Source organism: Triplophysa rosa, linkage group LG9, assembly GCF_024868665.1.
Source record: "Triplophysa rosa linkage group LG9, Trosa_1v2, whole genome shotgun sequence".
Classification (NCBI taxonomy): Eukaryota; Metazoa; Chordata; class Actinopteri; order Cypriniformes; family Nemacheilidae; genus Triplophysa; species Triplophysa rosa.
Window position 1 is genome coordinate 896007 of NC_079898.1, and position 16185 is coordinate 912191.

The window sequence follows — 16185 nt, forward strand, 5'->3', positions numbered from 1 at the left end:
TATTATTAGGCTTATTCTAAGGACTGTCAGAAATCTCAAAATCGGCCAGTAGGTGGCGTCAATTTTCCACTGAGTTAGTGAATCATTTAACCAACTCGTTCAAATCGCCAATTTGAATCATTAACTCGTCCGAGACATTCAAAACACACATTCATTTTAGTATTTACAAATGACTAAATGTAAATGTATTTGCTACAATTTATCCAATTACTACAGTTAATACAACAACATATTCTAGTGCAAAGTATAATACAGTTTACTATAGTAAATACAAAATGTTTAATCTAAATCTGTGTTTTTTGTATAGATTTGAATTATATGGCACAGCATCGTGATACTACTTGGTATCGAGATACTTCAGCTGGTATAGTATCGTAAGACATGTTTATGGTACCGTGACAACCCTACATTTAATACAACTAATACTGTGAGCTACTCAGTGTATTCAGTAGGTTGCTTCAGGGGCATAAGGTATACGACAATAAAACAATGCACAACTGACATAAAGGAAATGTACTTTTAATACTTGAGTACTTTTAAAAGCACTTACTTCTGTACCTTAACTTAAGTAAGAATCTGTCTTTACAGCTTTTACTTGTAGTGGAGTAATATTTGACCAGTAGTATCTGTACTTTCACTCAAGTAAGGAAGTTGTGTACTTCATCCACCTCTGTTGGAAAGTAGAATTAGTATGTCCCAGATCGTAATATGTTGATTCCCGGATGGTCGAATACTTCCGGTAGAAATTGGAAGTGCAGAATTATGCAGACTCTAACGGCTGATATTACCCACAACTCACTGGAGCTAAAATGGATTACAGCAACTGATGGTTTTCTTTGAAACTGTAAGTGGGAGGAGTTTATCTGCTGTTAAAACGAAAGTGAAAGAGTTTGAATCAAGTTTTCAGACAGTTCAGATGCTGATTTGTGAAAGACGAACACTTTAAACATATCCTACTTTAATTCACGAGTCTAGTGGAAGAAGACATCTTAAGTCTGTTCTGAACCTACATCTGCTGAAAGGTGAGTGAACCTCTCCTGCTAATGAACATCGTAATGTTTCTGTAAAATCAAAAGGATTCACAACACAAAACTTCCTGAAACTCATTAAAACAATATGACAACTTGTGTTGTACAGATGTCAAGATTGTGTGAAATTAACAGAATTTACAGATATGTGGGTTCTGTGCTGGCAATTCATTCAAGATGTATTGCAGATGAGACATCAAATAGATGTGTGCTATCAGGGTTCTTTCAAATTTTTGTTCGGAAATCTATAAATAAAGAAGTTCTTTATTCTCATAACTCAGTTAACCCACGTTTAATCCTTTATATTGTTAAATTCAGAAGGTAGAATGGTCAGTAAATTAAGGTATACAGTAAACATCAGTGATGGAAAAAACTCTTATGTTGGTGATGAATGAATGCGTGAAAAATGTGTGCCATTATTATGCAGGTTTATGACAGAAACAAACTGTAAGGAAATAATTAAGTAAAAAGTATCAAAATGAAACATTTAGGAGGTTTCTTACCAGGGCTGGGTCTGCGGGGAGCTAAGGTGGGCATTTTCTCCCCCAGATTTTCCTTGGACCCCTCCAAAAATGTCCAGCTGACAACATAATTACATATTTCTTTGATGTATCATCTCTTAAATAATGATGTGTCAAATCAATCACAGAACATTTTTAAAACTATGCATGCAATGAACTATGACTAAATACTAGAAAAACTGTTCTCCAACAAGAACATGTGATTGGCCCCCTCCCCAGCCAGCCTAGTACCGGACCTGTTTCTTACTATAAGAAGGAATTTATTTTATGTGATGTGTTTCATTCGACATGTCTCAGATTCTATCACTGATAATGCCTTGCGTCTCTTTCAGTGTGAACACATTATTCAGATCTTGTCTCATGTGTTCAGGACAGTGTTAATTTCGTTAACGAAAACTACGACGAAAAGTATTCGTTAACGACATGTTTTCACTGACGAAAACGAGACGATAACTAAATAAAAATGAATGCATGATAACGAAAACTGTAATAAAAATATACTGACATTTTCGTCAACTAATAAAAACGAGACGAAAATATTCTTGTCCCACCTGGCGGACATCAGTTTGCGCGCATGAGCTCATCTCATATAAACGGCAGAGAGAAGTCTCTGGGAGAAGGGGAAGCACACACATGTATTCTGTGTCTCCACGCGGTTAACAACGCGTCTTATTTTCCTTCACGATCGCCGGTAAAACGCCGCAAACTTGAAGCGCGACTGCAGGTGAGTCACCCCGAAACACATTACAAAGGAGCTCAAAGGTTTTTATATGCCAATGTTAACTTAACACGAGCTGCTGCATAACGTGAAATGCAACAGAGTCAGCCAAAAGAAACCAGCGCTGTCCTCTACTGATTATAGAAGTGATGAAGTGAGTCAAACTGTACATTCCAACCAAATATGTAACATGTTTGCATGACTAAAGAAATGTAATACAATTTATATGAAAGCTATTTCTCATTCATTGCCGTATCAAGCAAAGACAGTGCAGCTCTTTCTTCAAAGAGACATGCCATGAGCCAATAGCCTTTGAGTGTGAGCCCTGTCAGAGCGTTTCATTGGTTGAATGAACTGAATGAACACGCCCTACTTAACGAGTCAATTGAGTCAAATGGGATTGAATGAACTGGAACATGTCGTTCAAGGTCTAATATTCTGTGTTCCAACAATGCAAATCTAGTTACTGGAATTTTCTGAAAAATAAAGGTAATGACCTGGTTTAATTTCATTCTAAGGTGAAGTAAATTATGTCAAAACAGTTGAATCTTTGTATGGAACATTTAATTACACCAAGTAAATGATTTAAACCATTTAGATTTTAGTAGACTAAATATAATGTATATTTATTCGACTAAAATGTTTTTCATATTTCATCGACTAAAACTAGACTAAAACTAAAATGATGGGGTTGACTAAAATGTGACTAAAACTACAATGATGGGGATGACTAAAATGTGACTAAAACTAGACTAAAACTACAATGATGGGGATGACTAAAATGTGACTAAAACTAGACTAAAACTACAATGATGGGGATGACTAAAATGTGACTAAAACTAGACTAAAACTACAATGATGGGGATGACTAAAATGTGACTAAAACTAGACTAAAACTACAATGATGGGGATGACTAAAATGTGACTAAAACTAGACTAAAACTACAATGATGGGGATGACTAAAATGTGACTAAAACTAGACTAAAACTACAATGATGGGGATGACTAAAATGTGACTAAAACTAGACTAAAACTACAATGATGGGGATGACTAAAATGTGACTAAAACTAGACTAAAACTACAATGATGGGGATGACTAAAATGTGACTAAAACTAGACTAAAACTACAATGATGGGGATGACTAAAATGTGACTAAAACTAGACTAAAACTACAATGATGGGGATGACTAAAATGTGACTAAAACTAGACTAAAACTACAATGATGGGGATGACTAAAATGTGACTAAAACTAGACTAAAACTACAATGATGGGGATGACTAAAATGTGACTAAAACTAGACTAAAACTACAATGATGGGGATGACTAAAATGTGACTAAAACTAGACTAAAACTACAATGATGGGGATGACTAAAATGTGACTAAAACTAGACTAAAACTACAATGATGGGGATGACTAAAATGTGACTAAAACTAGACTAAAACTACAATGATGGGGATGACTAAAATGTGACTAAAACTAGACTAAAACTACAATGATGGGGATGACTAAAATGTGACTAAAACTAGACTAAAACTACAATGATGGGGATGACTAAAATGTGACTAAGACTAAATTGCATTTTCGTCAAAAGACTATGACTAAAACTAAATCAAAATTTGCTGTCAAAATTAACACTGGTTCAGGATGGATTCAGTGGGTGTGAATGTGATAGAAACAGCAGCTCTCGGGAGACCCTTTCATGTGGGGATGCTGTATGACTGCAGGAGAGATGCTTTAATACCAGGTACCACAACACAATACATACATCCACTTTAAAGGGATTTTTCAGATGCAAAACAATAAATATATACAGTATATATATACACACACACCAAATGTTCCTCACCCTCAAGGCATCCTATGTGTATACGACTTTCTTCTTTCAGACGAATACAGTCAATTATATTTCCATTTATCTTGGCTCATACAGGCATTAGAATGGAAGTGAATGGAGGCGTTTTTTAACCACGAGGAGCTGTGTTGAGCAGTCCGTTGATCAATGGATGCACTTTTTGGAGCTTCAAACTCTGACTCTCCATTCACTCCCATTCTAATGCCTGGATGAGCCAAGATAAATAGAAATATAACTTACTGTGTTCATCTGAATATTTGTTTGCTCTTCCAGGAATCACACTGTGGGATAAAGATCAGCTACAGCAGAGTATTACATCTCATCCTCACATTAACACTGATTATAAAGTCACAGCCTCAGACTCCATTGAGGAAAAATCCAGATTACTCAACATTGATGATGGAATGAAACTGAGTTTTTTAGGAGGACTCATTGATGTCAGTGGAGCTGCTAAATATCTCAATGACAACAAAACGTCCTTCAGACAACAGAGACTGACATTATATTATCATTCAACCAGCAGATTTACACACCTCACCATGAATCATCTGTCTTCTGGAACCATCTCTCATCATGAGGTGTTTGATCACGACACAGCGACACACGTGGTGACGGCGGTTCTGTATGGAGCGGACGCTTGTTTTGTGTTTGACAGACAGGTTTCATCAGATGAAGACAAACAGACGGTTTCAGGAGATCTGAAAGCTGCTTTTGATAAACTGAAGTTCATTTCTGTGGGTGGAAACATTGATCTGAGCATGACTGATGTTCAGAAGACCGCAGTCCAGACATTCACATGCACATTTTATGGAGACTTTCAGTTACCGTCTAATCCAACCATTTATAAAGACGCTTTGGAGGTTTTTGCTGATCTTCCAAAGATGTTGGGAGAAAACCAAGAACTAGCGGTTCCACTGAGAGTTTGGCTTTATCCTCTGGACAAACTTCACTCAAAAACTCTCAAACTTCACAAAGACATCAGCATGAGTCTCATCACAGGTGTAGAAGCAGTCATAGAGAGTTTACGTATGACTGAGATGAGATGCAATGATCTTCTCATGGACTCGCCTGCCTTGACTTTTCCTGCTTTTCATGATCAAATCCATCACCTGAAACAAAACTGTTACAACTACAAACTGAGTTTCATGAAGACACTGGGCTCTCTGCTGCCAAACATTCATGGAGACGTCATAAAAGACACGGCACTGACAGATCTTCTGAGAGATCACGAGAGATCTCCGTTCAGAGGACGTGAGCTGACACAATGGCTGAAAGAGAGACAGAAAGAGTCTGATGTCATGAAAACACTGCTCACACAACTCAATGACTTTGGTGTTAAAGTAGAAAATAATCTAGATAAGATTTTAATGGATCTGAAAGTAGAAGCTGTGGTGAGCTACACGTTCACATCATTGAACTGGACAGATGAGATTCTCTCTAAACAAGAGGTCTATCTGAAACCGTCAAGGATAGAAAACAATGATGGTGAGAATACACCTGGACATGAGTTGAAGATAAAGTCTTGGCTCACAGGTGACATCAAAACAACAATGAGACACAACCTGAAGATGTTTAAAGACCTGATGGACTCACAGGATCGTAAACCAGCAAAGTTTATTGTCTCATCAAGAGAAATGGAGACTCATCCTGGTTCATGTGTTCTTCTGTGTGAAGATGGATGTGATGAAGCGCTTTGTTTCACTCCACCATTAAAACCAGCTCGTCCAATCACAGCAGAGGTCAAAGGTCACAGCGTGACTCTGAAGATTCCTCCATCATGTCCTGAGACAGTAGAGGTCAGATTACTGTACAGAATAAAGAAGGAGACGGACTGGAGATGTGAACGTGTGCTGAAGGGTGAAGATACAGTGACTCTGACTGATCTCAGATCAGATACTGAATATAACATGAAATGTGCAGCGTTGGGGAAACTCAACTACACTCAATACAGTCATGAGATCACAGTCAAAACTCAGGTAATCACTCGTTTAATGTATATCAACTAATATATAATAGTTTTAATGTAGTTTCACATGATCATCTGAATCAAATGTTTCCTTCTTAGGGTTCAAGCATCAGAACAGGTGAGAACGAATCTTATTGTTTATCATATTGAGTGATTGTTTACATTTACATTTAGTCATTTAGCAGACGCTTTTATCCAAAGCGACTTACAAAGAGTTTAAGGAGCAATAAGCGATATGTCATACAGCAGCAATAATGCAACAGGTGCTAATACAAAGTTACTAGTTTTACCAAAAGCCAGACCACTACCTGTTGAGAGAAAGAGAGAGGGTTAGTGTTTTTCTTCTCATTTGTCTGTCAAGTGTTCACAGAAGAGATGGGTTTAAGTAGTTTTTTGAATGTTGTGATGTGGTTGACCGGACTGAGTTAAGAATGTTCCAGCAGGAAGGAGTTGTGAAGGAGAAAGAGCGGGAAAGCAATTTACTGCCCTTATGAGAAGGCAATACAAGACGCCGCTGGTTTGCTGAACGCAGGGATCTTGATGGGGTGTAGGAGTGTAGGAGTGTGTGAAAGTATGTTGGTGCAGATCCAGTGATAGTCCTGTAGGCAAGCATTAGTGACTTGAATCTGATACGGGCTTCAACCGGTAGCCAGTGGAGAGAGATGAAAAGGGGCGTCACATGAGACCTTTTGGGCTGTTGGAAGACGACAGCTTTCCTGTAGCTCAGTGGTAAGAGCATTGCGTTAACAACGCAAGGTTGTGGGTTCGATCCCAGGGATTGCACATGCCTATGTATAAATGTGTAGGATAAAGCAATGTAAGTCGCTTTGGATAAAAGCACCTGCCAAATGCATAAATGTAAATGCAAATGTAAATGAGGCGTGCTGCTGCGTTCTGAACCAGCTGGAGTGGTTTGATAGCCTTTGCAGGAAGACCAGCAAGGAGAGCATTGCAGTAGTCCAACCTTGAGATGACCAGGGTCTGGACAAGGAGTTGTGCCGCATGCTCAGTGCGATAGGGTCTCAGTGAGATAGGGTCTAACCTTTCTAATGTAGAATAAGGCATATCGGCATGACCGCGTTGTCTTTGCAATGTGATCATTGAAGGACAGCTGTTCATCAAATATGACTCCGAGGTTCCTGGCTGTTTTGGAAGGAGTGATTGTGGTTTTGCCAAGTTGGATGTTGAGGTCGTGTTGCACCGTGGGGTGGGCCGGAAACACGAGTAGTTCTGTCTTGGCAGGGTTCAGCTGGAGGTGATGCTCTTTCATCCAAGCTGAGATGTCCTCTAGGCAGGCTGTAATGCGAGCTGCTACAGTGGTATCGTCTGGGTGAAATGAGATGTAGATCTGGCTGTCGTCAGCATAACAGTGAAAGGAGAAGCCGTGTGCCCGTTTGATGGGTCCCAAGGATGTCCAAGCACCGATCCCTGAGGGACCCCAGTGATCATGTGGTGAGCAGTGGACAGCGAGCCCCTCCACGATACCCTGAAGGATCTGCCGGAGAGGTAGGATTTGAACCAGCGGAGAGGAGGGCCTGAGATTCCTAAAGATGACAGGGTCGCCTATCTGGTGATTGACAGTGTCAAACGCTGCAGATTAGGGTTGGGCATCGTTTCAATTTTATCGATTCCGATTCCAATTCTGATTCTGATTATCAATTTTGATTCTTATCAATTCCCAGTTTCGATTCCACAGTTGAAGTAAAACATTTAGATATCAACCTGCTTATTGACTTGATTGCAATATACACTCACCTAAAGGATTATTAGGAACACCTGTTCAATTTCTCATTAATGCAATTATCTAATCAACCAATCACATGGCAGTTGCTTCAATGCATTTAGGGGTGTGGTCCTGGTCAAGACAATCTCCTGAACTCCAAACTGAATGTCAGAATGGGAAAGAAAGGTGATTTAAGCAATTTTGAGCGTGGCATGGTTGTTGGTGCCAGACGGGCCGGTCTGAGTATTTCACAATCTGCTCAGTTACTGGGATTTTCACGCACAACCATTTCTAGGGTTTACAAAGAATGGTGTGAAAAGGGAAAAACATCCAGTATGCGGCAGTCCTGTGGGCGAAAATGCCTTGTTGATGCTAGAGGTCAGAGGAGAATGGGCCGACTGATTCAAGCTGATAGAAGAGCAACTTTGACTGAAATAACCACTCGTTACAACCGAGGTATGCAGCAAAGCATTTGTGAAGCCACAACACGCACAACCTTGAGGCAGATGGGCTACAACAGCAGAAGACCCCACCGGGTACCACTCATCTCCACTACAAATAGGAAAAAGAGGCTACAATTTGCACGAGCTCACCAAAATTGGACAGTTGAAGACTGGAAAAATGTTGCCTGGTCTGATGAGTCTCGATTTCTGTTGAGACATTCAAATGGTAGAGTCAGAATTTGGCGTAAACAGAATGAGAACATGGATCCATCATGCCTTGTTACCACTGTGCAGGCTGGTGGTGGTGGTGTAATGGTGTGGGGGATGTTTTCTTGGCACACTTTAGGCCCCTTAGTGCCAATTGGGCATCGTTTAAATGCCACGGCCTACCTGAGCATTGTTTCTGACCATGTCCATCCCTTTATGACCACCATGTACCCATCCTCTAATGGCTACTTCCAGCAGGATAATGCACCATGTCACAAAGCTCGAATCATTTCAAATTGGTTTCTTGAACATGACAATGAGTTCACTGTACTAGAATGGCCCCCACAGTCACCAGATCTCAACCCGATAGAACATCTTTGGGATGTGGTGGAACGGGAGCTTCGTGCCCTGGATGTGCATCCCACAAATCTCCATCAACTGCAAGATGCTATCCTATCAATATGGGCCAACATTTCTAAAGAATGCTTTCAGCACCTTGTTGAATCAATGCCACGTAGAATTAAGGCAGTTCTGAAGGCGAAAGGGGGTCAAACACCGTATTAGTATGGTGTTCCTAATAATCCTTTAGGTGAGTGTATATATATATATTTATGAGCAGCGTTTTGTGTATATTTACACATAGAAACACACCTTTTCTGATTTATTACAATTTGTATTATCATAGTTGAACTACATCATGGTTAAACTGCAGTTACTATAATGCAACTATGGTTAATTTGTGATTTCTGTGCTTTAATGCAAATTCTATAGCTAAACTATGCTTACTATAGTAAAAAATATCGATAATTTTCATAAGGGCTTTTATTGAGATATCAGCACATCATGCAACGCATGTACTTTTCTGAAAATATGCAGACAGGAATTGATAAGAGGAATTCAAATTTCAATCTCAAGTATCCGATTCCTATTCCTTTCGATTCTGATCCGATTCCTAGCCTTTCGATTCCGATTCCAAATTGGAATTGATTTTCGATTCCCAACCCTACTGCAGATAGGTCTAGCAGAATCAGGACCGAGGATTTAGATTCCACCTTGGCTAGCCGCAGTGCTTCTGTGACCGATAGCAGTGCAGTCTCAGTGGAGTGGTTTGTTTTGAAGCCAGACTGCTTGTCATCCAGTAGTTTGTTCTGGGATAGGTAGGAAGACACCTGGTTGAAAGCTGCCCTTTCAAGTGTTTAGCCATAAATGGGAGGAGAGAGACAGGTCTGTAACTGTCGGTAGTAGAGGGGTCCAATGTGGGTTTCTTCAGTAGGGGCGTGACCTGGGCCTGTTTGAATGTGGATGGAAAAGTGCCGGTGAGCAGGGAGGTGTTGATGATGTGTGTGAGTGCAGGAGTGAGTATGCTGGATGTGGGAGGGGATTGGGTCAAGGGGAATGGTGGTTGGGTGGCTGGAGAGAAGTCTGGTGACTTTATTGTGGATGAAATCTTTGCTTTATTGGGGCAGTCGTGGTCTAATGATTAGAGAGTCGGACTCGTGACCAGAAGGTTACCGGTTGGATTCTCAGGGCCGGTGGGTAACAACTGAGGTGCCCTTGAGCAAGGCACCTGACCCCTACTTGCTCCCCGGGCGCTGCAGTGATAGCTGCCCACTGCTCCAGGTGTACGTGTGGTCACCACTTGCTGTGCGTGTGTTCACTACTCTCTGGATGGGTTAAATGCAGAGGTCACATTTCGGGTATGGGTAGGGTTGTGAATCGAAAATCAATTCCAATTTGGAATCGGAATCGAAAGGCTAGGAATCGGATACTTGAGATTAAAATTTGAATTCCTCTTATCAAGTCCTGTGTGCATATTTTCAGAAAAGTACATGCGTTGCATGATCTGCTGATATCTCAATAAAAGCCCTTATGAAAATTATCGATATTTTTTACTATAGTGAGCATAGTTTAGCTATAGAATTTGCATTAAAGCACAGGAATCACAAATTAACCATAGTTTCATTACAGTAACTGCAGTTTAACCATGATGTAGTTCAACTATGATAATACAAATTGTAATAAATCTGAAAAGGTGTGTTTCTATGTGTAAATATACACAAAACAAAACGGTGCTCATAAATATATAAATATATTTTGCAAACAAGTCAATAAGCAGGCTAAATGACCATACAGGTTGATATCTAAATGTTTTACTTCAACTGTGGAATCGAAACTGGGAATCGATAAGAATCGAAATGGATAAGCAGAATCAGAATTGGAATCGGAGTTGATCAAATTGAAACGATTACAAAACCCTAGGTATGGGTCACCATATCTGACTAATAGGTCTCTTTCACTTTATTGTCTTTCTATAAAGTGGCTTTCTATATTATACCACAGTGTTTTACTTTTGTTTAACTTGTGTAAACTGTTCAATATGTATAAAAGTGAAGATGATAATGATTTAGTTTATGTGAGTTTGAGAGTGGATGTAAGATGTCCTGTGTTTTTATTCAGATCTACTGTACTTGAATCAAGTAATAAATACAGCCACTACAGCTTCATGTGTTTTATGGGAAACACAAACACAACACAGAAGTGAAATCAAAGTGACATACATCACAACAGTATAAATAGAGACAAAAATGTGCGAAATGTGGATGAGAACATGCTAAGCTAAAATACTGCAATTGTGGAGGTGAGCATAGTGCTGCATATGCTGGATGTGTGGTTTAGTTTAAGCTAAAGAAGTACAAAGATACAAGGTTATGAATAAGATGACATATGCAGAGGCATTAAAGGGTATTAGTATTTGTTTAAACCAACAAAATAGACCAATAGAATATCAGGACAATTTGAATGACAATGCAAGGTATGCAGTACCCCAGAGTACAGACACAAGGAGATCTCAGACAGGACGGCCAGCACCTCCACAGTAGCCGTGCAATCATAAGTGTAAAGTTGAGGAGAATACTTTTATGTGCAAAGTTATTAATGTTGCGACACAACAAGAAAGAAAGTGATAGAATCAAGACAGTGGTGGAAGCTGCAGAGGAGTTTCTAGGCATTAAAGATGTAAAAGCTGAAGATAAACACAGTATGTTGAGTGCTAATAATGATGGAGGATCTCAGAGGGTTGACTGATGTTGTCATGGTTTTCCACATCTTGCAATGGAATGCTAGAAGCTTGATGCAAATGGACAAGAATTAAACAAGTTTGTAGCAGAATCTGAAGTCAAACCTGATATTGTTTGCATTCAAGAAACTTGGCTTCGACCTCACCTTGATTTTATTATACCTGGATATGAGTCTGTCAGGTTTGATAGAGGTGGAAATCAAGGTGGAGGCTGTGCAACATTTGTAAGGGATGGGATATCATTTAAAAGAATAGTAACTTCAATAGAAATAGAATGTGTGATTATTGAAGTATATAAATCAGGAACATGGTAGTAAGCAACTTTTATAACCCATGTAGATCATTAAGCCTGGATGTTTTAGAGGACATAGTTAGGAGACAAGGAAAAAGAACAGAAATCTGGTGCAGACACTTCAATGCGCACAATAGTCTTTGGGGAAGTAAACACACTGATAATGATGGGGACGTAGTGGAAGAGGAGAAGTTTGTCTAAATAATGGAAATGGTAGAAGAATTAACACACTCTAACACATTGTCTTGTATTGATCTTACTTTAGTTTCTAATAATCTGGCAAACTCTTGTGAGTGGGATATTAAAGTACAAGTATTGTGAGCGACCACTATCCAATAATATGCTCTGTAAATGTTGTAATAGGTATCCAAGAAAGGCCTAGGCATAAGAAGTGGGATTTTACAAAAGTTGACTGGAAAAAAAAAATAAATATGTTGTGAATCAGCAGATTCAATTTTAATGGAGGGTGATATTGAGGAACGTGTATCTGAAGTATCTGAAATCTCACCATATAATTACAATAAATGACATTAGCTAACGCTACACCTACACCAACCTTAAACCAAACCTTGCAATCATAAAAAAACATTAATCAAGTGTTCTCAGCGTGACACCAATGATGCAGAATTGAAGTGCACATGTGCAGTGGAGGTAGCTGTTTCCCTGCTAGTGAAAACCCATTGAGATGTTCTTCTCTGCTCAGACATGCATTCACACCACACACGTGACGGTGGGGGTGTTTGAAACATGGCTCTTTTTTTAAAATAAATGAATATATGTGTTGGCGCGCATGTGTGTGTGTTTCTGTTTGCGAACAGCTTCCCCTGTCAAACAAATAGAAAATATCAGGTCAGCTCGGGACATGTTGAGAGTTCCGATGCCTTTCTCCCATCTGCATCTCTGCGCAGCCGTGCAATGATAGCGCGCACGCGCAGCACATCTGTGTAGCACACACACATTGTTTGGCACATCAGGCAGAGAGCGAGAGCTGCAGAAGTGAAGCCCTCCCTCCTTTCCAGTAGCGTTTGTCTTGGTGTGGAGGTGATGGGTGATGAACTTCGGTGGCGTATTGCTGCCACATACATTTAATTTTTTCCACTCGATGATGTCATAATAACGAGATAATATGTCGTTTAAACAATATATTTTCTCATTAAAACGAGAATCAATAATCACATTCAGAAATATGAGGGGAGGTACCCTGTGTGTGATCAACAACAAAAGAGAAGAGCAAAACAAACAAGTTGAAATGCTGCTAAAACACTGGGAAACTGGTCATTTCTATTATAATAAGTATTTATGTAATTTAGTTTTATAGGAATTTATGTAAATTATGATATGACAGACAAAAATCTGTGTATTACCTTAATGACAAACTGTCTTGTACCATCTTCACCCTCACATTATTTCAGGAAGCAGTCTTGTAAGTATTGATACATTAGATGAAATCTTACTATTGTTTTTCTTTTTTTGATTAGGAGAACAGAGTTTGAAGCAAACCATGCTGAAGACACAACAAAATATACAAGAAAACCTCAGAATTGTGCTTGTGGGTCAGACTGGTGCTGGAAAGAGTGCAGCTGGAAACATTATACTGGGACAGAGAGTGTTTAAATCTCAACTAGGTGTGCATTCAATAACAGACAGATGCTCTGTGAGACATGCTGATGTTGAGGGCAGGAACGTGTCTGTAGTTGATACTCCTGGATTCTTTGACACACAGATGGATGTTGAGAAGTCAATAGCAGAGATAGGCAGAAGTGTTTATTTATCCAGTCCTGGACCTCACGCTTTTCTCATTGTGTTTCCTGTGGATTCGAGGGTTACTCAGCGAGAAACACAGATTCTTCAGATGATTGAGATGCTGTTTGGAGAAGATGTGTTAAAACACTCCATCATCCTCTTCACACATGGGGATAGGTTAGAAGGAGAGCCTGTAGAAGAACTCATTGAGGAAAGCTGTGGTTTGAGAAATCTGATTGATCAGTGTGGAGGCAGATATCACGTCTTTAACAATGAAGACAAGAGCAACAGAGATCAGGTCAGTGGTCTACTGCAGAAGATTGACACGATGATCCAGAAGAACGGAGGAGGACACTACACATGTGAGATGTACGAGGAGGCACTGAGACTTAAACAAGAGAGACAGAGAGAAGAAGAAGAGATGAAGAGAGAGACTGAGAGAGACAGATGAACGGAGAGAAGAGATTGAGAGAGAGAGAAGAAGGATGATGGAGGAATATGAGTTAAAGTTAGCTGAACTTAAGGCAGAGCTAGAGACACATAAAGACAAGAGTCAGAAGAAAGAGAACAGAAGATCAGAAGAGACGGGGCAGAAAAAAGACAAAAATGATGACAGTTGTACAGTTCTTTAAACAGATTTGGCAAAGATGTAAAAAGTGACGGCACATAAAAGACGTTTTGAAATGGATCAGCTTTTTTACTGCTAGAGGCAGTTCACATGTTGTGTCTAAAATCTAACACAGGAAACCTTATGCGGCATTCTCCACGACCAATACATTTGAGCAAAGGATACGTGTGTTTCCAGCACTGAAAATCTCTATTTATGCTACAAATATCTCTTCCTCCATCCACGCTGAGCTTTTAATGTTGATTCAGAAAGATTGGATGTGATTGGTCGGTTGGTTGTCATGTGATCTGCGGTGCTTCTGCAACATTCTGTCACACCTAAAAAAACGAGCATGTCGCACCACATGAACATTGTGACTGCGTGCTTGCTGCTCATCTACATTTCAAATGAAGCACTTGAGCACACAAAAGACACAACACGTGAATGCCAAATTCAAAAGCACACACAATTCAAAGCTTACCATGTGTTCATTTTAGTTGTATTTCAGCGATAAGATATCCTCCATGAGTGGTTCTTGAAAACAGGATTATTTTTAGAGAGATTTCAGTTTGGCTGAATATTTTGATATTTTTCTCACAGTTTTATTAAGTGTAACTATTTTATAGTATTTGATTCATTTGGTGTTTTTTCATATCTCTACATGCACAAAACTGTCATTTATATATGAACATAATCCTCCTACTTATGTACATTGTAATGTTTCTGTAAAATCATAACGTTTATAAACATGAAGGCCCATTCTCATTCATATCATGAGAGCTTTCATAGTTACTTTTACTGTTCTGAAATCACAGATGTGCAGATGAATCTGTAGATTACAAGATGGAACTTTCAGATATGATATATTTATATTTTATTTACATTTATGCATTTGGCAGATGCTTTTGTCCAAATCTTATTTATTCAGTCATTTTAGTCATCATAGACAATCACTTGTAAAAAAAGTGAAGTTCACATCTACTCTGTAACAATGCATATGTTGAATAATGGCTATAGTTTAAATGTGGTGATGGGAGAAGCCGTCCTCATGTTCTCCTGGTTCACACAGACACACACAGGAGGAGGTGTGGAGGAGAACATGAGCTGAAGGAGCAGAGGCTGAGATGAGCAAATCCCGGAATGCAAACTCAAGAGTAACATTTCTAAACTCAACCGTCTGATTCTGTTCACTGCTGAAAGTTATTGGCGTAAGTGTAACGCCCTCATTGCCTGCCATAATTACAGCTAAACGCCCGTTTATCACCTTATCTGCCTTTATTTTAGTTCCAATAACTTCTATTATGTGCACTTCTAACTCTTTCTGGGTATAATCAGAGCCATTGAGAGAGTTGCGCCAACGGAAGTTCAAAATTTTCGCGTGTCACGTGGTTAATGGAGCCTTCAGATAGTTCCAGGAAGTTGTTTTCTCTTTAAATGCTTTATTTCTTTAATTTTTTTATTCATTAAATGGCTTTCGTCTTTAAATGGGTTAGAAGTTTACCTCAGTTGGTCTGTTTAGTCGCAGCTCCATGCTTTACTAGTAACTTCCAGGAACTATTGAGAGCCTCCACGAACCGCCATTGCTGTGAAAAAAACAGTTCCATTGGAGTCAACGGAGTCTTTGGTGATTTATCAGTCTATAATTTCTTCTAAATTGTTCAATTCTGGCAAGTCCTCAACTCAACTTTATTTATATAGCGCTTTTTACAATTGTTACAAAGCAGCTGTACATGAGACACATTGACTATAAGCAAAACAATTAAAGTTGTACCTGCAAAAACAAGAAAAGGTGAAAACACAGAAGACAGACACACCCACACACACACAAAACACTCCACACACACAATATGCACACGTACTAACACACATACACATAGACACACACACACGTACACAGACAAGTACGCACGCACACACACAGACACGCACACACACTCACATGTCTGGTTTACTATCCCCGTGGGGACAGTCCATAGGCGTAATGTTTTTATACTGTACAAAC

At 39.4% G+C, this 16185-nt stretch overlaps 1 protein-coding gene across 4 annotated transcripts; it reads left to right on the top strand.

Moving 5' to 3' along the window:
* The first annotated feature begins 894 nt into the window (after nucleotides 1–894).
* LOC130558864 (cytolytic toxin-alpha-like) lies at nucleotides 895–14937 on the top strand. Of its 4 annotated transcripts, none has more exons than XM_057341569.1 (4): nucleotides 895–1022; nucleotides 4400–6102; nucleotides 6192–6210; nucleotides 13312–14937. In XM_057341569.1, exons 2-4 carry the CDS (start codon nucleotides 4531–4533, stop codon nucleotides 14025–14027), a joined length of 2307 nt encoding a protein of 768 aa, XP_057197552.1. In that variant the 5' UTR covers nucleotides 895–1022; nucleotides 4400–4530; the 3' UTR covers nucleotides 14028–14937. The 4 variants fall into 4 exon arrangements, with proteins under 4 accessions (XP_057197552.1, XP_057197554.1, XP_057197551.1 ...); XM_057341571.1 differs by having other exon boundaries at nucleotides 4650–6102; XM_057341568.1 differs by lacking the exon at nucleotides 895–1022 and adding an exon at nucleotides 1034–4018.
* Nucleotides 14938–16185: the final 1248 nt, after the last annotated feature.

What these genes read in the sequence shown, in the direction of transcription:
- LOC130558864 (XM_057341568.1), top strand. Translation starts at nt 3,919, where the DNA reads ATGGATTCAGTGGGTGTGAATGTGATAGAAACAGCAGCTCTCGGGAGA. An exon ending in GAGAGATGCTTTAATACCAG is followed by an intron (nt 4,019 to 4,399) that starts GTACCACAACAC and finishes TTGCTCTTCCAG; the next exon opens with GAATCACACTGTGGGATAAA.